At 41.5% G+C, this 24919-nt stretch overlaps 1 protein-coding gene across 2 annotated transcripts; it reads left to right on the top strand.

Moving 5' to 3' along the window:
- Window positions 1-1100: 1100 nt before the first annotated feature.
- Window positions 1101-24230, top strand: anxa11a (annexin A11a). Of its 2 annotated transcripts, XM_029698754.1 has the most exons (15): window positions 1102-1244; window positions 11687-11949; window positions 12499-12587; window positions 13159-13374; window positions 13662-13749; window positions 16162-16256; window positions 16779-16892; window positions 17094-17184; window positions 17314-17393; window positions 19790-19846; window positions 20042-20135; window positions 21222-21317; window positions 22860-22918; window positions 23180-23302; window positions 23451-24230. In XM_029698754.1, the coding sequence occupies exons 2-15, from the start codon at window positions 11697-11699 to the stop codon at window positions 23508-23510; spliced, it is 1515 nt and encodes a 504-aa protein (XP_029554614.1). In that variant the 5' UTR covers window positions 1102-1244; window positions 11687-11696; the 3' UTR covers window positions 23511-24230. The 2 variants fall into 2 exon arrangements, with proteins under 2 accessions (XP_029554615.1, XP_029554614.1); XM_029698755.1 differs by lacking the exons at window positions 22860-22918; window positions 23180-23302; window positions 23451-24230 and adding an exon at window positions 22724-22853 and having other exon boundaries at window positions 1101-1244.
- Window positions 24231-24919: the final 689 nt, after the last annotated feature.

Genomic DNA, 24919 nt, shown 5'->3' with positions numbered 1-24919 from the left:
CCTGTGTTCAGCTGACAGTCTGCATCTTCTTTCAATGTAACATCTGTAGTGGAATCCCTGTGTTCAGCTGACAGTCTGCATCATCTTTCAATGTAACATCTGTAGTGGAATCCCTGTGTTCAGCTGACAGTCTGCATCTTCTTTCAATGTAACATCTGTTGTGTAATCCCTGTGTTCAGCTGACAGTCTGCATCATCTTTCAATGTAACATCTGCAACAGACAGTGACCTCTCGGGCTGGTGCAGTCGTCATGCCACATGTAATGATAGGTCCTTTGGAGTAGGTGTGGTCCTCCATTGCTGGGTCTGACCGCTGTGTTTGGGCATCATGGAAGGTCTTTGAAATAGGACCTGGCTCATCTGCAGGTGATTAGTTGAAAATGAATGTGAATATAGATGATTTGCTCATGAGATTATTTGGTAAGGATCTGGAAAAGCAAATACACATTTGGGATACTTTTTTAAACATTTTAAACTCCCTGTGCCTTAAAGTGTTTATCAAACTATTCTCTACTGCAAATAAGCACAATAAACCCAGTGGGATACATAGAATATTTATTTAGAAAATATTAAACCAAGTCTATCTATTAGCTAGAACAGGGAATGAAATTAACACTTGCCAAATACAGGGTAAATGTTGGATGCGGCAGGCAAACCTTTCAGGTCACTTGCCACCATGGCAGATAGAAGAATGACCTATTAATGTTATTATACTTTAAGAATAATCATGGATTAAGGTTACACAAAATGTACCATATTTCTAATGTCAAGTAGCCTACCACTGACTCAGTGTTTACAATTATAAAGCGTTTAACAGATTTCATAAGTGTCAGATAAAAAGTGTCTGGTAGAAATTAAAGAGATACATTTCAGACCCTGACAAGAAGCTGTCGTAGTCAAATTCTAGCAAAAACTGAAGACAAACACGCGATATCAAAACTACTCGACATGTCTGTCAACCCTCCTGCTGAGGCGGCGTCTCTTTTCTGGTGGCCTCTCATTGCACCATATGCATACGACTGAGCAAATGTGTCATCATTTGTCACTTTTTCCCTACCTCGATGATTCACCGAACACGTCACTGTCATGCGTTTGTACATTCAATAGTGCATCACTGTGCAGTAATTCATGAGAGACTGAGTTGGAAAGTATGAGGAGTCCCACCCACCTTCGTTATATACATACAGGGGCTGAGCTTGAAAAATAGACCAGCGCGGGCAGGAAGAGACGTCCAGCAAACCAAAAGTAAGTGACAAACTAAATGCATGTTTTGCTTAAATCGAAGCTGAACTAGCTATAATATATTAATCGTTTCCAGTAGCGATAGTGCATAATACATTTTTCGGGTTTTAGACACATCGCTTGGATACATTAATTTCTCTACTAGCGAGCCTTCTTGCGTGAAGGCTATACATAATAACAAAATGTCTCATTGCACTGAGAACATGATAAAGTAGGCTAGGCCTATGGTTAGTTATAGAACTACTTGAAATTTATGTTTGAGTAATTTGCCTGACAACGACAGGCGGCTTCGGTAAATTTGCTTTTCTTCTTCCGATTAGTAGGCCTAGTGCGGAACCATGACAATGTAGCAAAATTACAACTTTAAGCGTGAAATTAAAGTTTTCCTGGCTACGTTACGCCTAAAAAGTCGTGAAATGGCTAGCTAGTTACATGCTGACCAGACTGGACACGTCGCGTGCGCGAGCGTCACAAAATAAATTTAGAAATCCATGATATTCAATTATTGTACACACACTGCTCGCGCGCGCCAACGAACGTCTGCGATGCTCTGACGCAGATCGCGCTGGATGTCCTGCCTCTCCCATCTTCTCATTGGTTTATAGAAGCAGGTACCCACGTGCCATCTCCTTATTGGTTATACCCATGTGGGCGATTGAAGACGAACTGTTTTGCCGGTTGTCATGGTAATACTATGAAAGTGTAGATGTGATCACCATATAAGTTCAAAGATGGAAAAAGCCTGGAAGGAGGAGAGATGACTAGAAACGATTCGGTTGGCCGTTTTATGTGTGGATTAATTGTCGGAGTAGAAATAGCTAGCAACAGCAAGCTAGCTAAATAGGACAAATTAGCTGGCAAGTGCAAGCTAACTAGCTAAATTGCCATACATGTTTAATGCTTTTCGACCTGTCCCCAAATTAATGTCATTGTCATTGGTTCAGAGTTTGTTTTGATATTTAACCTGCGTGTCGTGATCGCGTTTGGTGTAGGGGGACAAAATAAATGTATGCACGATAGCGCACGATGGCGCACGCGCTCAGCCGGTTTGGGTTCCGTGTTAGCGGGGTGAGCGCTAATAACGTTTCAATTGGTGATGTCACTCGCTCTGAGACCTTGAAATAGTTGTTTCCCTTGCTTGGCGGCTTTTGTGGGGCGATGGGTAACGGTGCTTCGAGGGTGACTGTCGTCAATGTGTGTAGAGGGTTCCTGGTTCAAGCTCGGGTAGGGGTGAGGAGAAGGACGGAAGCTATACTGTTACATAGGCTATTCCCAAAGCTTTATTATAAGCGCCGGCCTAGGTTATTCTCTTATTTATTCCATGTTTATTTTTTTATTTTTTATTTCACCTTTATTTAACCAGGTAGGCTAGTTGAGAACAAGTTCTCATTTGCAACTGCGACCTGGCCAAGATAAAGCAAAGCAGTTCAACACATACAACAACACAAAGTTACACCTGGAATAATCAAACATACAATCAATAATACAGTAGGAAAAGTCTATATACAGCATGTGCAAATGAGGTAGGATAAGGTAGGTAAGGCAATAAATAGGCCATGGTGGTGAAGTAATTACAATATAGCAATTAAACACTGGAATGGTAGAATGTGCAGAAGATGAATGTGCAAGTAGAAATACTGGGGTGCAAAGGAGCAAGATAAATAAATACAGTATGGGGACGAGGTAGTTGGATGGACTATTTACAGATGGGCTGTGTACAGGTGCACTGATCTGTGAGCTGCTCTGACAGCTGGTGCTTAAAGCTAGTGAACACGGATGGCACTGTGATAGACTGCATCCAATTTTTGAGGAGAGTGTTGGAGGCTATTTTGTAAATGACATCGCGGATGTCGAGGATCGGTAGGATGGTCAGTTTTACGAGGGTATATTTGGCAGCATGGATGAAGGATGCTTTGTTGCGAATTAGGAAGCCGATTCTAGATTTAATTTTGGATTGGAAAGGTTTAATGTGAGTCTGGAAGGAGAGTTTACAGTCTAACCAGACACCTAGGTATTTGTAGTTGTCCACATATTCTAAGTTAGAACCGTCCAGAGTAGTGATGCTGGACGGGCGGGCAGGTGCGGGCAGTGATCGGTTGAAGAGCATGCATTTAGTTTTACTTGCATTTAAGAGCAGTTGGAGGCCACGGAAGGAGAGTTGTATGGCATTGAAGCTCATCTGGAGGTTAGTTAACACAGTGTCCAAAGAAGGGCCAGAGGTATACAGAATGGTGTCATCTGCGTAGAGGTGGATCAACGAATCACCAGCAGCAAGAGTGACATCATTGATGTATACAGAGAAGAGAGTCGGCCTGAGAATTGAACCCTGTGGCACCCCCATAGAGACTGCCAGAGGTCCGGACAACAGGCCCTTGAAACTTGAAATCGGCCCTAATTAATTGGCCCATCGGCCATGCCGATTAATCGGTCAACCTCTATATTGAACATGGGGAATATGCCCACACACTTCAGCACAAGACCTACTCCCATTCGCCCAGCAAACATTTGTGTGCTTTACAGGGCCTTACACATATGGATCCCATATGGCTACTTATATTTATACACAGATCTGTATACATGTGTAACGTTCCTTACATTTGATCAATAAAAGGGTGCCACATTTCATTCTAATTTATCAGAGCGATTGTGTTCCAGTTGGTAGCCTGTTTCTTAATTTAGGCTGTAGTTGCCACTGATTTGTGGTTTGATTATTATACAGGATGTTAATAGCCTATGGGCTTTGGTGAGTATGCTGAGCTTGTGTCCTGGTCAAATGCTTTGGTTTCTTATGTTGAAGTCTTTGTGTCACAATTTCACTCCTGTATTACACTGTTGCGTGTTTACTTGAAATCTATAGACCTCAGGCCACTGATAGGAGAAAGAGAAATGCATTTGTGTTGAAATTAGTATTAGTTGTAGATAGGTTAGATAAATGAGAAGCATGGTTGATTGCTTTAGCCTCTGGTGTTTGGACTTTGGCTTTCTCTCTTAGTTTAATTTTAGGTTGTGGTCTAAGACTTGTGTGCGGTACACTCCTAGAAAAAATGGTTCTGTGACTGTCCCCATAAGAGAACCCTTTTTGGTTCCTGGTAGAACCCTTTTTGGGTCCAAGTTGAACTCTTTTGGGTTTCATGTAGAACCCTCTGTGGAAAGGGTTCTACATGGAACCCAAAAGGGGTTAATTAAAAGGTTCTCCTATGGGAACAGCCAAAGTACCCTTTTTGTTATAGATAGCACTTTCTTTCTAAGAATGTAGATTAAATGGGTGACGGTGTAATAACAGTTATGTAGTCCTTAAACCCATAAATATTATACTATAAAATGAGTTTGACACCCCTGCTGAACTTTGTACTGAATGTGCTTTTTATGTTGGCACACCTTGGGTGTAGTCAGTGACATGAAATCCAATGATTAGAGCTGACATGATTCCCTATTCCATCTGACAGACGTAAATGTATGGTGTAGAACAGTTATGACTATCTGAACATTCTATAACTTTTAATCAAATCAAATGTATTTATAAAGCCCTTCTTACATCAGCTGATATCTCAAAGTGCTGTACAGAAACCCAGCCTAAAACAGCAAGCAATGCAGGTGTAGAAGCACGGTGGCTAGGAAAAACTCCCTAGAAAGACCAGAACCTAGGAAGAAACCTAGAGAAGAACCAGGCTATGAGGGGTGGCCAGTCCTTTTCTGGCTGTGCTGGGTGGAGATTATAACAGAACATGGCCAAGCTGTTCAAATGTTCATAGATGACCAGCAGGGTCAAATAATAATAATAATCACAGTGGTTGTCGAGGGTGCAACAGGTCAGCACCTCAGGAGTAAATGTCAGTGGGCTGACTTTACATCCTCCGGAACAGGCCCTTGATCTACAACTGTGTTCCTATTCAAATACAAAAAACAGTCTGTCATTCTTTCCACTGTCACTAAAATGCAAATGATGAGAAGGAATACCTCCATGGAACCATACAGTGGCAAGAAAAAGTATGTGAACCCTTTGGAATTACCTGGACTTACCTGGTCATACAATATGATCTGATCTTCATCTAACAATAGACAAACACAGTCTGCTTAAACTAATAACACACAAACAATCATATGTTTTCATGTCTTTATTGAACACACAGTGTAAACAATCACAGTGCAGGGTGGAACAAGTATGTGAACCCTTGGTTTTAATAACTGGTTGACCCTACTTTGGCAGCAATAAACTCAACCAAAGGTTTTCTCTAGTTGCGGACAACAGTCATGAGGAATTTTTGACCATCCACAAAACTGTTTCAGTTCAGCAATATTCTTGGGATGTCTGGTGTGAACCGCTATCTTGAGGTCATGCCACAGCATCTCAATCGGGTTGAGGTCAGGACTCTGATTGGGCCACTCCAGAAGGTGTATTTTCTTCTGTTGAAGCCATTCTGTTGTTCATTTACTTCTGTGTTTTGGGTCATTGTCCTGTTGCATCACCCAACTTCTGTTGAGCTTCAATTGGTGGACAGATACAATAACATTCTCCTGCAAAATGTCTTGATAAACTTCGGAATTCATTTTTCTGTCGATGATAGCAAGCTGTCCAGGCCCTGAGGCAGCAAAGCAGCCCCAAACCATGATGCCCCTTTCACCATACTTTACAGTTGGGATGAGTCTTTGATGTTGGTGTTCTGTGCCTTTTTTCTCCACACATAGTGTTGTGTGTTCCTTCCAAACAACTCAACTTTAGTTTCATCTGTCCACAGAATATTTTGCCAGTAGCGCTGTGGAACATCTAGATGTTATTTTGCGAACTTCAGACGTGCAGCAATGTTTTTTTTGGACAGTAGTGGCTTCTTTCGTGGTGTCCTCCCATGAACACCATTCTTGTTTAGTGTTTTACATATCATAGACTCGTCAACAGAGATGTTAGCATGTTCCAGAGATTTCTGTAAGTCTTTAGCTGAAACTCTGGATTCTTCTTAACCTCATTGAGCATTCTGTGCTGTGCTCTAGCAGTCTTCTTTGCAGGACAGCCACTCCTAGGGAGAGCAACAGTGCTGAACGTTCTCCATTTATAGACAATTTGTCTTTCCTGTGGACTGATGATCATCAACGCTTTTAGAGATACTTTTGTAACCCTTTCCAGCTTTATGCAAGTCAACAATTCTTAATCTTCAGTCTTCTGAGATATATTTTGTTCGAGGCATGGTTTACATCAGGTAATGCTTCTTGTGAATAGCAAACTCACATTTTGTGAGTGTTTTTTATAGGGCAGATCAGCTCTAACCAACATCTCCAATCTCGTCTCAATGATTGTACTCCAGGTTAGCTGACTCCTGACTCCAATTATCTTTTGGAGAAGTCATTAGCCTTGGGGTTCACATATTTTTTCCAACCTACCCTCTGAATGTTGAAATTATGTATTCAATATATTTTGTGTGTTATTAGTTTAAGCAGACTGTGTTTGTCAGTTGTTGTGACTTAGATGAAGAACAGATCTAATTTTATGACCAATTTATGCAGAAATCCAGATAATTCCAACGGTTTCACATACTTTTTCTTGCCACTGTACGTGTCTGAGCAATGCAGCAAACACACCACTTTCAAAATAGGGGTGCAAACTTATGTTCTGGCATTCCACATTTTTTTACCAGAAAATTATCATGATCCATTGGGTAATTTGTCATTTTCAATTATTAGCAATGTTTTGAGCTAGTCTGTATTAAAATAGATATGTGAATTTTATATATGATATAGAAATTAACAGATTGTATTTTGCACCCACTCCCCAGTCACCTCAAGATGAATGGTTTTGCCCACTCAAAGTTTTGCTTTGCTCCAGTGCACCACTGATTTGGTTCAGTGCAGTTAGAAATCACTAGATGCACCACTGATTTGGTTCAGTGCAGTTAGAAATCACTAGATGCACCACTGATTTGGTTCAGTGCAGTTAGAAATCACTAGATGCACCCCTGATTTGGTTCAGTGCAGTTAGAAATCACTAGATGCACCACTGATTTGGTTCAGTGCAGTTAGAAATCACTAGATGCACCACTGATTTGGTTCAGTGCAGTTAGAAATCACTAGATGTACCACTGATTTGGTTCAGTGCAGTTAGAAATCACTAGATGCACCACTGATTTGGTTCAGTGCAGTTAGAAATCACTAGATGCACCACTGATTTGGTTCAGTGCAGTTAGAAATCACAATATGCACCACTGGTGTTTAAATTGAAAAGGCAACTGCAAAATACAATTATATATTTTGTTGTGCTGTTGTTAAATTTGTATAATTGGTTTATGTCCTATGGTGTTGGTCCAATGGTGTTACATATAATTTGAACTGTGTGCACCACGAGCAAATTCAAGGCGTGTTCACACTTTACCAGCCCAGGGCTAAGAGCCTCCTTAGCCAAAGGGAGGTTTTAGCCCAGGGCTAAGTGAGTGTTCACACTTGCCCATTCTAAAGTGGGCTAGCACCAACCCAGGGTTAGCTCCGGAGCAGGGTTAGCACCCACGTATAGTCTCAGAAACACTGTGCCAAAATAGCCAATTTGAATCAGGGTCAAGAACAATGCCTAGAATGCAGAAGTCACTTAATTTACATAGCTATGCTTGTAATGCCTGTTGTGCGTCCTGCTTTCTGTCAATCGCCAGTATGCTTACTGTCCAATCACAAAAGCTTCACTGTCACGGAATTTACATAGCTATGCTTGTGATGCCTGTAATGCGTTATGCAAATTGTTAGGCAATGTGTTCTGCAAATCTATACTATTTCACCCTTCCATCTGTGGACAAAAAACAAAATATTTTAATCTGTGCAAAACATTGGTTGCTATGCAGCAGGCTGGCTAACGTCGTCCCACTTAGCCAATTAAAGTTACAAACTACAGCTGGAAGGGCGGTAAACGCTCAATTTTTGTCTGTTTTTATAGGTTTTTATTTCCATTTAATTGCATATATGATAATAGTGTTGCATGATTTCGCCTGAATCAGAAAAGTTTATCTCGTTCGGGCACAGCATTCTCTGTAACGTTACCGGGGCGAGATCAAATTTCAAAAGTGAAACATTGTTTCCGAGGTCAGACAGGCAGAGAGCAAGATTTATACAAACCATCACTGTTGGAAATCAAATGCTACGCTAGAAGCAAAATGAAACGTAAGGGATAAACGCCGACGTTCTGTACATTACCTTGGAGATAATGGGGGACGCCCGTTCCTGAAAACAGCTGGTCAAACTAGAAACATGTGGAAGGATTTGACAGCATAGGGACTTGAGGGACCAGAGACATTCATGTTCATCACTCACCACGTTAGGTCATCAATCGATGGTCTCTGCAAAAACAAATCAATACGTTTTTGTTCCTCGTTGGACCAGCGTTTACAATGTATATAATTTCAATTTGTGTAGTTGTTGGTTTAGCTTTCTATAACGTTGTAGCAAGTAAGGTCTGCATGTATGTGTAGGTGCATATTGCGTCATGATTGCAAGGTGTCCCGATACCTTTTCCAACTGTCCCGTTATCTGGTTTCAATGTCCATTATTGAATGCCCTTCTAGCCAATCAGAAACGAGAATGTGCGGTTTACAGGCATTTAACACCATACTGCATTTTTTTGCCGTCTATTTTCCAACTTCAATTGGTTAAATCACATTGGTAAAATGTTTTTATGCAGTTACAAAGGTAATGGTCCTGGCTGAGCCCCATATGCGAGCTCAGCAGTGCACCATTGCCAAATCGCGGCTACAAATCAAATTGTGTTTGGGATAAGGACATCCCGGCGTGTCAAACCCTCCCCTAACCCAGAAGAAGCTGAGCCAATTGTTGACAAATCATTTCTGTATGGACCTTGCATTGTGAAATGATAAAGGGCCTAACCCGAACTGTTGCTACAAAGTTGGAAGCACAGAATCGTCCAGAATGTTATTGTATGCTGTAGTGTTAAGATTTCCCTTCACTGGAACATAGGGGCCTAGCCCGAACCATGAAAAACAGCCCCAGATCATTATTCCTCCTCCACCAAACTTTACAGTTGGTACTATGCATTGGGGCAGGTAGCGTTCTACTGGCATCCGCCAAACCCAGATTCATCCGTCGGACTGCCAGATGGTGAAGCGTGATTCATCACTCCAGAGAAGGCGTTTCCACTGCTCCAGATTCCAATGGCAGCGAGCTTTACACCCCTCCAGCCAACTCTTGACATTGTACATGGTGATATTAGGCTTGTGTGCGGCTGCTCGGCCATGGCAACCCATTTTATGAAGCTCCCGACGAACAGTTCTTGTGCTGATGTTGCAACTGAGGACAGACGCTTCAGCACTCGACTGTCCTGTTCTGTGAGCTTGTGTGGCCTGGAGACGAAAGAAATGCACACTGGTTTAGGCAAGGTGCTGGCTAGCGGAGTAGAACACTTGAAAAAGAAAAGGAGAGCCGCACACTCTAGGTGCTCAGATGCAATACATTTATAACCAACACTTCAACAGCCAAGTTTGTGTGGCCTACCACTTTGCAGCTGAGCTGTTGTTGCTCCTAGACGTTTCCACTTCATGATAACAGAACTTACAGTCAACTGGGGTAGCTCTAGCAGGGCACACATTTTACGAACTGACTTCTTGGAAAGGTGGAAAGTCACTGAGCTCTTCAGTAAGGCCATTTTACTGCCAATGTTTGTCTATGGAGATTGCCTGGCTGTGTGCTCGATTTTAAACACCTGTCAGCAACAGGTGTGACTGAAATAGCCAAATCCACAAATTTGAAGGGGTGTCCACATACTTTTGTATATATAGTGTAATTTATTGTAGCAAAACCAAAAAAATTGTTGTGTTCTCTTCATAAATATGGATTCCCACTGTGGTTCTCTTCATAAACAAGGGTTCCCACAGTGGTTCTCTTCATAAATATGGATTCCCACTAGAATTATAGAAAAAAGATGTCTAAAATATTCTGGGGGAAATCCCCCAGAACCCCCCCCCCCCCCTTATAATTATCTGTAAGGTCCCTCAGTCGAGCAGTGAATTTCAAACACAGATTTAAATACAAAGATGAGGGAGGGTTTCCAATGCCTCTCAAAGAAGGGCATCTATTGGTAGATGGGTAAAAAGCAGACATTGAAAATCCCTTTGAGCATGGTGAAGTTAATAATTACACTGGATGGTGTATCAATACACCCAGTCACTACAAAGATACAGGCGTCCATCCTAACTCAGTTGCTGGAGATGAAGGAAACTGCTCAGGGATTTCACCATGAGGCCAATGGTGACTTTAAAACAGTTGCAGAGTTCAATGGCTGTGATTGGAGAAAACTGAGGACAAATTAACAACATTGTAATTACTCAACAATACTAACCTAAATGACAGAGTGAAAAGAAGGAAGCCTGTACAGAATAAAAAATATTCCAAAACATGTATCCTGTTTGCAATAAGGAACTAAAGTAAAACTGCGAAGCATACAATGCATTATGTTTGTGGCAAATCCAACACAACACATCACTGAGCACCACTTCATATTTTTAAGCATGGTGGTGGCTGCATCATGTTATGGTTATTCTTGTCATCGGCAAGGACTAGGGAGTTTTTTATAATAAAAATAAACAGAATAGAACGAAGCACAGGCAAAATCCTTCTGAAAAACCTTTGTCTGCTTTCCAACAGATACTGGGAGAGGAATTCACCTTTCAGCAGGACAATAACTGAAAACACAAGGCCAAATATACACTGGAGCTGCTTACTAAGACGTCATTGAATGTTCCTGAATGACCTAGTTACAGTTTTGACTTAAATCGGCTTGAAAATCTATGGCAAGACTTGAAAATGTCCATCTAGCAATGATCAACAACCAACTTGACAGAGTTTGAAGAATTAAAAAAAAAAAGAATAATGTGCAAATATTGTACAATCCAGGTGTGAAAATCTCTGAGACTCACAGCTGTAATCGCTGCCAAAGGTGATTCTAACATGTATTGACTCAGGGGTGTGAATACTTATGTAAATGATAGATTTCTGTATTTCGTTTTCAATAAATGTGCAGAATGTCTAAAAAAGTGTTTTCACTTTGTCATTATGGGCTATTGTCTGTAGATGGGTGAGAAAAAAAATCTATTTTGAATTCCGGCTGTTACACAACAAAATGTGGAATAAGTTAAGGGGTATTAATACTTTCTGAAGGCACTGTATGTGTCCCAAAAATATTATTTCTGAGTTTACTTGTTGTAAACTTCAGGAAAATACTCAATGTCATGTATGTAGTTGTTCCATTTATACACAGTTACCCATAAATTGACCATGTTAAAAATTTAACCATCAGCCAAGGAAATCACGATTCATTCATGCTTAATGGGTCATCCTGAGGAGAGGGGAGTGGCCCACTGCATTTTCCTGTCATCATAACTTAACCCGGAACAGAAAAACTCTGAACAGAATGCATTTACACATAAAAAATAGGCCTTACATTTCGATATTTTTCCATATTTCAGACCATAAACCATGAGTTATCCAGGATACCCACCCCAAGCCGGAGCCTATCCCCCTCAGCCGGGCGCCTACCCACCCCAGGCAGGAGGTTACCCACCCCAGGCAGGAGGTTACCCACCCCAGGCAGGAGGCTACCCCCCACAGGCAGGAGGCTACCCCCCACAGGCAGGAGGCTACCCCCCACAGGCTGGTGGTTACCCCCCACAGGCTGGTGGCTATCCACCACAGCCTGGAGCTGGAGGGTACCCAGCCATACCCCCAGCAGGTAAGGCGTCAGGACAACAGATCATTATATGCCTAATATATGCACACACAGCATGTTTTATATGTTTTATTATTCTCTAAACAACCTTCGCTGTGCTGAGAGACAACACTCACAGACCAACTTGTGACTCACATAGTACTCCCATTCTGTGTGCCGTGAGTATCACTCTGCTGACTAGAATTGGCAAGTGCGTTTATTGCTAGTCCTGGTGTCTCATTCCAAAGCCAATTTAATACTGACCCATTTCTTTACCTCTCTGCCCTAGCAGCAATACCAGATATTTGTTAAAACTTCTCTAGTATGAAGTTTAAGCACTTTCTATGTTCTATTTAAAACATAACAATTATCTTCTGGTTTCTGGTAACAGCTGATTGAAGGATTTATTGATTGATTGATTAATCAATTACTTGATTGGTTGACTACAATCATATACAACCACAACATCAAAGCAAAACAGTCCAAACTGTAGTAAAACAGTAGTAATAGTACATAGCAATTTGTCAGTGATTTGCCATAAACAGTTTAGTGGCATGCCCATCTATGTTACAGATAGTTGGGGAGGTGGTGCTGGTTTCCCCACCTTTGGTCTTGATAATCTGTCCAACCCTGGATTCAACGCAGGCAATCTCCCAGCCATTGTAAGTCTGGCATGAAAATACAGTACAACACCCCCCCCCCCCCCCCCCTCCGAATTGCAAGGCCAATAATGGAAATCACAACCCAATTATTGACCGATAAGACTTTTTACCCAGGTCATCTTTTTCTCATATTTATCTATGTTGCAGCTTTCTTGTTAACCTTCCTTAATAGTCTCTCTCTCATGACTAAAATAATGTAGCTCATGTTTATTAGCTAAGATAGTGCTTCAAAAACATAATCATTTGCTGCAACCTTCTCTTTCACTGTTGTAATCCCTCAAAACTCCATGTTTTGTATCATTTCTTTTTTGCATTGTCTTTTATTTTCTCTTTATTAAAAAAACTAAAGCAGATGTTTAATCAACATCTATAATACATAATTGATTATCTACAAAACAGCTTTGCTTGCAGATTAATTGAAACCAATCAGCTTCCTGCACATTTTATTGGATGCCCACTTCTGCTCCAATCACATGCCAACCCGATCTCCGCAGCCATGTTCACCCCTGGTGGATACCCCCACCCTGCCCCCCAGCCCCCTAACCAACAGCCCCATGGTATGTACCCACAGCCAGGAGGGCAGATGCCCCAGCCTCAAGGCCCAGGCATGGGCTATCCAGGCCAGCCCATGCCTGGCTACCCACGGGCACCCTCACCCAACCCCTCCATGCCTGGTTACGGAGGAGGACCAGCGCCTAATCAGCCCATGCCAGTGTATCCTCAAGCCCCGTCGCCCAACCCGTCCATGCCTGGAGGTGGAGCCATTCCCGTCTCTCCTGCCATCAATGTAAGATACACTGGGAAGATTTCACCCTATTGGTGACAATAGTCCTTCAAAAGACCATTTTAGGACAGGTATACATCTGGTTAAGGGTCTATACTTTATCCAAGGGTTTAAACTTCAATACCTAAATGTTCTGCACTAATATTGATTGGGCTTCTATCATTTTCTTACTCTTCTTGAGATATTTTTTATACTCTTATAAGAGATTTTGCCAGGAGTTTTACTGGCAAATAACACTGACAGTGTAAAGCAATCAGGTTACATTCTGGATTAATTCCCTTTTCTTTCAGAGAGGATTCCGGGGAACCATCAAGGATTTTCCAGGAGCAGACCCACTGAGAGATGTGGAAGTTCTGAGGAAAGCCATGAAGGGCTTTGGTGAGTTGGTTAAATAGGCCCAGTCCAGAAACAACCCCTAACCCCTTATAATGGAGTCTCGTGAGTGAGTTAGACTCTGTCCAGAAACAACCCCTAACCCCTTATACTGGAGTCTAGTGAGTGAGTTAGACCCTGTCCAGAAACAACCCCTAGCGCCTTATACTGGAGTCTAGTGAGTGAGTTAGACTCTGTCCAGAAACAACCCCTAGCCCCTTATACTGGAGTCTAGTGAGTGAGTTAGACCCTGTCCAGAAACAACCCCTAGCCCCTTATACTGGAGTCTCGTGAGTGAGTTAGACCCTGTCCAGAAACAACCCCTAGCCCCTTATACTGGAGTCTCGTGAGTGAGTTAGACTCTGTCCAGAAACAACCCCTAGCCCCTTATACTGGAGTCTAGTGAGTGAGTTAGACCCCATCCAGAAACAACCCCTAGCCCCTTATACTGGAGTCTAGTGAGTGAGTTAGACCCTGTCCAGAAACAACCCCTAGCCCCTTATACTGGAGTCTAGTGAGTGAGTTAGACTCTGTCCAGAAACAACCCCTAACCCCTTATACTAGAGTCTAGTGAGTGAGTTAGACCCTGTCCAGAAACAACCCCTAGCCCCTTATACTAGAGTCTAGTGAGTGAGTTAGACTCTGTCCAGAAACAACCCCTAACCTTTTATACATTGGTCCAGTGATTGAGTTAATGTAGTGGACAGCAATATTTGACATTTGAATATACAGTGTGTATGATATTATAAATACCTCACATGTGACTCGTAATAAGACTAAGCAATTGGCCAATAAAATGTTTATCTGACTCATAAAGATAATTAGCAATATGCAAAAGACTACAATTGAACCATGTGCAATCGAGTATAATGCGTTTAGCTGACTAAGGAATGGTCATGGGAAGCGAATATCAAAGCAAGTATTATTTCATAACTGTAAAATGAATGGGTTGACATACAAGACATAAAGCTTAAGGTACAAGGTTATACTGACGTTAACAAAGCATTATTGTAGGCATATACACTACCGGTCAAAAGTTTTAGAACACTCATTCCAGGGTTTTTCTTTATTTTGACTATTTACTACATTGTAGAATAATAGTGAAGACATCAAAACTATGAAATAACACACATGGAATCATATAGTAACTAAAACAGTGTTAAGTAAATCAAAATGTATTTTATATTTAAAAAAATTAAAATGAAGCTGATTGAGAGAATGCCAAGAGCGTGCAAAGCTGTCATCAAGGCAAAGGGTGGCTATTTTGAAGAATCTCAAATATAAAATATATTTAGATTTGTTTAACACTTTCGGTTACTACATGATTCTATATGTGTTATTTCATAGTTTTGATGTCTTCACTATTAGTCTACAATGTAGAAAATATCAAAAATAAATGAAAACCCTTGAATGAGTAGGTGTTCTAAAACTTTTGACCGGTAGTATAGATTCTCAGGTTAACTTACAAGGCAAAGCATGGACAAAGAGATGCTTACTAGCCCGAGGCCTAGAAGCCGAGGAAATGAGAATTGATCATACAACCTTCCTCCATGGACTGGATACAGGATAAGAGACAGAACAAAGGCATTTCATTCCATTTATAACATCTGAAGGTGTATCCTTTCAACCCAGATCCAATCACCTTTGATCAATCAAGCGATACAAAGTTTACAGTGTAATCTGACCACCAAGGCCCAATCTCCGCAGGGTGTCACAGCATTTAAATGCTTCTGTGGGGGATGAGACCAGTGTAAATATGACAGAATTCCTGAGAGGACCTTAAAACCTTTTTGCATATAGTAATTCAGATTTCACCCTGTACAGATACAAGTAACCACAGAGATCATACATGCACATAGTTAGCATCAGAGTTATCCTCGTGAACATGTTTCAGATATATACCAAACATGGATACTATAGTATTATTCAGTCACATTCAATAGTCAGTCTTCTGAATACTGTAACAGAGAGAAACATTTTGGCCCCTTGGAGGGGGGAAGGGCTGACTAGTCCTTTGGCATTGTCTCCTGTCTTCCGACTCCAGGTGTCAGAGAGCACATAAATAAGGGCCGAGCATACATTAAGCCCTATCTAATCTTGGAACCAGAAACAAATATTACATGCGTAATGGCCAGATGTCACGAGAGAATAGGCCCTGTCTAGAAACAACCCCTTGTCAGTAACCTTATACAATACGCACTTGTGTAGATCTGAAAGGAATGGATAGGTAAATTCAACACTAGCAATTACATTGCCTTCTATCATTGAGCCCCAGTCTTTGAATGACTTAATTATGTATGAAGACATGGTAATGATATTTGCTTAGCTATACTAGTAAAAAAATGATGTTATAAACTCATGAAGAGAAATGGATGGGCAGTTTTGAATATGTGTTCTGACAGGGAACTTGTCCTACAGGTACTGATGAACAGGCCATCATAGACCTGCTAGGGAGTCGCTCAAATATACAGCGTGTTCCCATGCTCGCGGCCTTCAAAACTTCCTACGGAAAGGTAATACAGTTACATTTAAAAACGTGATACTTTATTTATCTAAGTTGTTATTATGGAACAAATGAATATAATGAGTGTTACAGCATCATACAATGATCTGAATATGTGAGGGTCAGGGAGGGTCAGAGGGTATATCTGAACAGCAGCTGATGGTTCTGCCAGTAAACGACATAGCTGGAGGACTTGATTCCCTCAGACCCCATTATAGCAGTACGCGGAACACACATGGCACAGCAGTTGAACACAGATAGCATTAATGCTTGAAGTGGACTGAACTAGGTCCCGCCACTCATTTTGGGTTCCGGTACTCTTTCTATATATTTGCTGTTACTTATCATATTTTACAACCAATATTCTAAAAGAGTTGCCAGTACTCAAGCAGTACAGAAAATGACGGTGCCGATATTTAAGTTATAGAACAGGGAAAGTGCTTGTTCTCTGTACCGCTGAGCACCAGCCCAACTCAAGAATTACTTGGTTAGCATTACATTATACCAAGCTTGTATCCCCTTACCTTCCTAGGATCTGGTTAAGGATCTGAAGTCAGAGCTGTCAGGGAACTTTGAGAAGCTGGTGCTGGCCATGTTGAAGACCCCAGCCCAGCTTGATGCATACGAACTCAAGGAGGCCATTAAGGTTTGTGAAAGGGTTTTCATAATCACTGACATGGATATACTCTCTTAGCCTGTGTGTGTGTGTTTGTGTTCGTACATGCAAACAAGTGGAATGTTTTTGTTTTGTGTTTGACACAACTAGCTAAACTAGTTTAACGAACAGAGAAATAGTGATATTCATGTCGTAAACCTACCAACTGTTCTCTACTGTATGTTCTGACAGGGTGCAGGGACAGACGAGGCTTGTCTGATAGAGATCTTGTCCTCTCGCTCCAACGCAGAGATCAGAGAGATCAACATGGTCTACAAGACCGGTAAGTTCCTCAGGTAGACACACACTACAGGGACTACAAATAGCGTTGAGGAAAAAACCTTTGAAATAAATATGAGTTGTGTACTGCTCTGTACTGTGCTGTGTAAGAAAGCTGTGTGTGTTATTTCAGAGAATAAGAAGTCACTGGAAGATGCCATCAGTGGGGACACCTCAGGACACTTCCGTAGACTCCTCATATCTCTGGCCCAGGTACAGACTATGGCCCATAGATGTAGAATAATGTATACATTAGAAATACATATACATAGGAATACATACAGTACATACAGTTGAAGTCGGAGGTTTACATAAACCTTAGCCAAATACATTTAAACTCAGTTTTTCACAATTCCTGACATTGTTTTAGGTCAGTTAGAATCACCACTTTATTTTAAGAATGTGAAATGTCAGAATAATAATAGAGAGAGTGAGTTATTTCAGCTTTTATTTCTTTCATCACATTCCCAGTGGGTCAGAAGTTTACATACACTCAATTAGTATTTGGTAGCATTGCCTTTAAATTGTTTAACTTGGGTCAAACGTTTCGGGTAGCCTTCCACAAGCTTCCCACAATAAGTTGGATGAATTTTGGCCCATTCCTCCTGACAGAGCTGGTGTAAGTGAGTCAGGTTTGTAGGCCTCCTTGCTCGCACACGCTTTTCCAGTTCTGCCCACAGATTTTCTATAGGATTGAGGTCAGGGCTTTGTGATGGCCACTCCAATACCTTGACTTTGTTGTCGTTAGCCATTTTGCCACAACTTTGGAAGTATGCTTGGGGTCATTGTCCATTTGGAAGACCCTTTTGCGACCAAGCTTTAACTTCCTGATTGATGTCTTCAGATGTTGCTTCAATATATCCACATATTTTTCCTCCCTCATGATGCCATCTATTTTGTGAAGTGCACCAGTCCCTCCTGCAGCAAAGCACCCCCACAACATGATGCTACCACCCGGTGCTTCACGGTTGGGATGGTGTTCTTCGGCTTGCAAGCCTCCCCCTTATTCCGCAACACATAACAATGGTCATTATGGCCAAAATGTTCTATTTTTGTTTCATCAGACCAGAGGACATTTCTCCAAAAAGTACAATCTTTGTCCCCATGTGCAGTTGCAAACCGTAGTCTGGCTTTTTTATGGCGGTTTTGGAGCAGTGGCTTCTTCCTTGCTGAGCGGCCTTTCGGGTTATGTCGATATAGGACTTGTTTTACTGTGGATATAGAAATTTTTGTACCTGTTTCCTCCAGCATCTTCACAAGGTCCTTTGCTGTTGTTCTGGAATTGATTTGCACTTTTTGCACCAAGGTACGTTCATCTCTAGGAGACAGAACGCGTCTCCTTCCTGAGAGGTATCTTCACAAGGTCCCATGGTGTTTATACTTGCGTACTATTGTTTGTACAGATGAACGTGGTACCTTCAGGCATTTGGAAATTGCTCCCAATGATGAACCAGACATGTGGAGGTCTACAATTTCTTTTCTGTGGTCTTTGCTGATTTCTTTTGATTTTCCCATGATGTCAAGCAAAGAGGCACTGAGTTTGGAGGTAGACCTTGAAATACATTCACAGGTACACCTCCAATTGACTGAAATGATGTCAATTAGCATATCAGAAGCTTCTAAAGCCATGACATCGTTTTCTGGTATTTTCCAAGCTGTTTAAAGGCACAGTCAACTTAGTTTATGTAAACTTCTGACCCACTGGAATTGTGATACAGTGAATTATAAGTGAAATAATCTGTCTGTAAACAATTGTTGAAAAAATGACTTGTGTCATGCACAAAGTAGATGTCCTAACCGACTTGCCAAAAATATAGTTTGTTAACAAGAAATTTGTGGAGTGGTTGAAAAACGAGTTTTAATGACTCCAACCTAAGTGTATGTAAACTTCCGACTTCATCTGTAGATGTTTGATTCATTATGTGCAGGGCCGGTTCTAGCCTTTTGGGAGCCTTAAACGAGATTTGGTTGTGGGGCCCCCCACCAAGCAGGCAAAATAATTGAGTGCCCCCCTCTTGACGGCAGAGAGAAATGCTATTTTAAAGTACATTTCCTGCAACTCTAAACATTTTGCCACGGGTTGTAGAGAAAATGTTGCAGTTTTAATGCAAGCTTTCTCAGGTTATACACATTTTGCCATGGGGCGGAGAGGTATTTTTGCAATTTTATAACACATTTCATGCAATTCTACTCATGCAATTCAGAGATACATTTGTGCGGTTTTGTAACAGATTTCCTGCAATTCTACACATTTTGCCATGACTTATGCCATGTTAGTGATATCTGAGTGAGAGTCACTAACAAAATCAATGGGGCCCCCTGGAGGTCAGGGCCCTGCGTGCCCGGTCAGTATTCAGCCATTAACACTACAAGGTTTAGATAACTGGCTGGACTAATTTACTAACCTAATTGTTGGCTGACATGGTTAATTGAGTGACTGTCAGTGACTTAAAAAACAAGAGAAAAACTGCTGATGCACAACCAAATGTCTAACTTGCACGTTGAGTATTCTACTATTCCAACTCTCAACAGTTCCAGTCGGGGTCCCTAAGCGATCGCTTATGTTGCCTGCAGCCGGCCCTGATTATGTGTTGTGTTTGTGCTCTCAGGGTAATCGAGATGAAAGAGAGACAGTGGACATCTCTGTAGCCAAACAAGATGCCCAGGTAAATTGCCATTTCTTATCTATAATGAACCTTGTGATGTCTAATCTACATACTGTATTGTGTCATCAACATACTTAGGGACAGGTGTTTTTCATTCATTTTGAGCAGGAAAAACTCAGGACCCTACACGGCATACTTTAAATCGCTACCTGCTCATTGAAAGATGCCTGTGTGTATTGTGTGCTCTCTGTCCAGGCCCTATATGCTGCTGGAGAGAACAAGGTGGGAACAGATGAGTCCAAGTTCAATGCCATCCTGTGTGCCAGGAGCAAACCCCACCTCAGAGCAGGTAACTACAGGGGAGATGGATGGTACTGTGACAACAGAAGTCAAATATCAATGAAATGTACACTCACCTGCCAGTTTATTAGGTACACCACCCGTTCACGAATATGGTTCACTCCTTCAGACGGTGAGTAAGGTGGCCGTGGCTTGCTATATAAAGCAAGCAGGCAGACAGGCATCGAAGCATTCAGTTACTGTTCGAATCTACGGTAGAATGGGCATAACTAGTGACCTAAATGACTGAGCATAGTATGGTCTTCAGTGTCAGGCGCACTGGTGCCAGTATCTCAGAAACGGCTGCCCTCTAGGGTTTACAGAAAACTGTGGGACAAACAAAAAACATCCAGTCAGTGGCAGTCCTGTGGGCGAAAACAGCTTGTTGATGAGAGGTCGAAGGAGAATGGCAAGAATCGTGCAAGCTAGCATGCTGGCCACAAACAGGCAGATAACAGCGCAGTACAACAGTTGTGTGCAGAACAGCATCTCGGAATGCACAACTCATCGGTCCTTGTCACGGATGGGCTATTGCAGCAGACGACCACACCGGATTCCTATCAGCTACAAAAAAAGCAACTCCAGTGGGCACGCGATCACCAACTCTGAACAATTAAGGAGTGAAAAAATATTGCCTGGTCTGACAAATCCCAGTTCCTGTTGCATCATGCTGATGGCCGAGTCAGGATTTGGCGTAAGCAGCATGAGTCCATGGACACATCCTGCCTGGTATCAACGGTACAGGCTGGTGGTGTAATGGCATAGGGAATGTTTTCCTGGCACATGTTAGGTCCCTTGATACCAATTGAGCAACGTTTGAACGCCACACCTTGTAGAATCCATGCCCCGAGGAATTCAGGCTGTTCTGGAGGCAAAAGGGGTCTGACCCGGTACCTGATGCCCACTGAGTGTATATGAAATATCAGTCCTCTGGTGCTGTCCGCTTATCTTGATTCATAGCTTTTGCCATTACCTTATCTCTCTCTGTGTGTGTGTGTGTGTGTGTGTGTGTGTGTGTGTGTGTGTGTGTGTGTGTGTGTGTGTGTGTGTGTGTGTGTGTGTGTGTGTGTGCGCCCATGTGCGTGCATATGTGCAGTGTTCCATGAGTATCAGCAGATGTGTGGCAGAGACCTAGAGAAGAGCATCGACAGAGAAATGTCTGGAGACCTGGAGAGTGGAATGGTGGCCGTGGGTAAGAGGACACCTTTTGGTTAACACACACCCATGCAGGTCACACCTACACGTCTCTACGCAAACACATACTAACACTCTATGTCACACCCATAACAGCACACACACAGAGTGAAATACCCAGATGTATGTATAGGGGATTGCCCAAAAAATACTTTAACAATGGTTCCACCCAATTACTGTATGGGGTTTCACCGTTTGACGTAACAGTAGCGGGGAATTTCTTTTTTATGTGTTAACACCCATAGCTTACTCATTCTTATTGTGAAAAGATGTTATAGAAGATGCTAAAATAATATGTGAGTTGTCACACTGTTGCTGTCTGGATGAGTAATTGTTGTTGTTGTTTTCCTTCACTTGGCTTTCGTTGCTCCGGTTAATGGTACAGTAACCTGCTTTTAGATTCTTTTGACTGGATGACATCGTTGTTGTTATCTGACTTTGTATCAAGAGATGCTCACTCGTCATACACACTTCATAGTAATGATGTGTTGTTTGCTTGTTCCATTGTGCATGGTGTTTGTCTGTACAGAAGTCATGTTGATGTGATGTTTCAAAATGTATTTCACGCTTCTGACTGTGTTTATGAAACTACATTCATATATTTTCATATACACTGAGTATACAAAACATTATGAACTCTTTCCATGATATAGACTGACCAGGTGAATCCAGGTGAAAGCTGTGATCCCTTATTGATGTCACTTGTTAAATCCACTTCAATCAGTTTTGATGAAGGGGAGGAGACAGGTTAAAGAAGGATTTTTAGGCCTTGAGACAATTGAGACATGGATTGTGTATGTGTGCCATTCAGAGGGTGAATACCCAAAATAAAATATTTAAGGGCTTTTGAAAGGGGTATGGTAGTAGGTGCCAGGCACATCAGTTTGTGTGAAGAACTGCAACACTGCTGGGTTTTTCACGCTTAACATTTTCCCGTGTGTATAAAGAATGGTCCACCACCCAAAGGACATCCAACCAACTTGTCACAACTGTTGGAAACATTGGAGCCAACATTGGCCAGCAGCCCTGTGGAACACTTTCGACACCTTGTAGAGTCCATGCCCCGACGAATTGAGGCTGTTCTGCGGGCAAAAGGGGGTGGTGCAACTCAATATTTGTTATGTTTTGTACACTCAGAGTATTTTCAAGTTCCGGTTTCAGATATGACTTGACAATCTTTTCAGTTTTATCCCTTCATATCATTTTTAACCGTTAGTTTTGTTTGTTTTTGAGAGTTTCCTTCAACACACGGTATCAGTCACCTTGTCTCAAGTCTGTTTGTGCTCTTGCCAGCTCAATAGCTTTCATTTTCAAGCTAAACATTTGGCATGACAATGACTGACAAGGAGTTGGCATTGTAGCACAAACAGACTGGGCCATGTTATCAGTCTCTCCGTGTTTCAGTCAAGTGTATTAAGAACACACCCGCCTACTAAGGTTCATTCTAACCCTCTGCTCTCTCCGTGTTCCAGTCAAGTGTATTAAGAACACACCCGCCTACTAAGGTTCATTCTAACCCTCTGCTCTCTCCGTGTTCCAGTCAAGTGTATTAAGAACACACCCGCCTACTTTGCTGAGAGACTTTACAAGGCCATGAAGGTAAGTCACGCCCCGTTTCTGTTTGTGTCTGTCTGTCTGGACTGATTACAACATACTGTACATACAGCACAGAATAACAAAACTGTCCACGACTGATAAGTGAACGCTGTTTACACTCACTACATTTTCACTTTCCCAGTCCCAATGAAATTACATTGTTATTACAGTAATTGCTTCTGATAACTATACTCTTTAAATAAGTGCTAAGGTCCAGTGTGTGTGTGTGTGTGTGTGTGTGTGTGTGTGTGTGTGTTTTCTCAGGGGGCCGGGACCAAGGACAAAACCCTGATTCGGATAATGGTGACCCGTTCTGAGGTGGACATGTTGGATATCCGTCAGGAATACGTCAAGACATACGGCAAGTCGCTTCACACAGACATCTCTGTAAGTATCTCTCCTCATCACAACACAAATTTAAACACACATACACACACCAGTACCTCCAATAATGCTACTGCTATAGAGCAGGTTAGGCATTCTAGTATGATGTTCTGGACTAGTTTGTTGATGTGTTTGTTGTTGTCTATGACAGGGAGACACTTCAGGGGACTATAAGAAACTGCTGTTAAAGCTGTGTGGAGGGAGCGACTAGAGGAACCATGTCAGCTTTCTTTACAGGATGTCCCCCACACTATATCTCCAATGTTTACATATATACCCATTTACTGACTAGCCTATAATAGGAATATATATATATATATATATCTCTCTATGAATGCACCACAGTCAGCAATACTCCATGCCATGCCATACATTTTCTTCAATGGAACTTTTAGCACATGTTATGATATGAGAACCTCCAATCGTAAAAGCTGTTCCTTTTCTATATTTTGTATGAGCAAGAAGGTATATGTTTTTCCATAAGTGTAATATCAGTGCTGGATATTATAACTTAGTCAGGCTAAAAATGCCCTAAAGGTGCAACGTGCAACTTTGATTAGATTACAATTTGAATTTAAATCAATATATATTTTATGAAAAGGTATATTTTATTTTAACAAGCTTGTGCCAATATTATGCATATCTAATTGTAAAAGTTAACTAAGTAGTAATTGGTTTAGTAGAGAAATATTAAATACATGACTCTGAAGTCAGAATACTTAGCAGCTAAAGTACCAAAGTGTTCAGTTTATATTTGTGTTTATATGGTGTGTGTGTGTACACTATCATTGTGTTTTTTTGTCTGCTGTTTGCTACAATCTCTTTGAGCATATCTGTCAATCTAACTTCTAACTAAAATGTAATTGCATCACATTTATGTAACGGTGCTCTGATTTAATATTACATCTGAAAATAAATGTTGAGAAACACCGCTGTTGTTTCCCCTACTGATGATTTCATCCATGCTAATGTTGTGTTGCATCATACTGTGTTTTAGTCTTGAGGCAAGGAAGAGCACTATTTCCTGTTTCTGACCCCAGGCCCCTAACATTTTCAATAAATGGCTGATGTCCTTGGCCTGTTATTTGTGGAGTCAGTGAGCAAAGGAGAAAACCGTGCCAGTTGCAATAACCTTTATTTGAAAGCAGTCACAGCAATATGATTTTGTAGACAAGTCGTATTTATTTTTATTTCACCTTTATTTAGCCAGGTAGGCAAGTTGAGAACAAGTTCTCATTTACAACTGTGACCTGGCCAAGATAAAGCAAAGCAGTTCGACACATACAACAACACAGAGTTACACATGGAATAAACAAACATACAGTCAATAATACAAAAGAAAAAGTCTATATACAGTGTGTGCAAATGAGGTAAGAAAAGGGAGGTAAGGCAATAAATAGGCCATGGTGGCGAAGTAATTACAATATACCAATTAGACACTAGAGTGATTGATGTGCAGAAGATGAATTTGCAAGTACAGATACAGGGGTGCAAAGGAGCAAAATAAATAAATACAGTATGGGGATGAAATAGTTGGATAGGCTATTTACAGATGGGCTATGTACAGGTGCAGTGATCTGTGAGCTGCTCAGACAGCTGGTGCTTAAAGCTAGTGAGGGA

The sequence above is a fragment of the Salmo trutta genome, chromosome 18 (genome assembly GCF_901001165.1).
Source record: "Salmo trutta chromosome 18, fSalTru1.1, whole genome shotgun sequence".
Taxonomy (NCBI): Eukaryota; Metazoa; Chordata; class Actinopteri; order Salmoniformes; family Salmonidae; genus Salmo; species Salmo trutta.
The sequence above is the reverse complement of the archived record's forward strand: the minus strand, read 5'-3'. Positions and strand labels throughout refer to the sequence as shown.

Coding starts and splice junctions, on each gene's coding strand:
- anxa11a (XM_029698754.1), top strand. CDS start 11,697: ATGAGTTATCCAGGATACCCACCCCAAGCCGGAGCCTATCCCCCTCAG. Junction 20,136..21,221: donor CAAACCCCACCTCAGAGCAG/GTAACTACAGGG, acceptor GCATATGTGCAG/TGTTCCATGAGTATCAGCAG. Junction 23,303..23,450: donor CGCTTCACACAGACATCTCT/GTAAGTATCTCT, acceptor TGTCTATGACAG/GGAGACACTTCAGGGGACTA.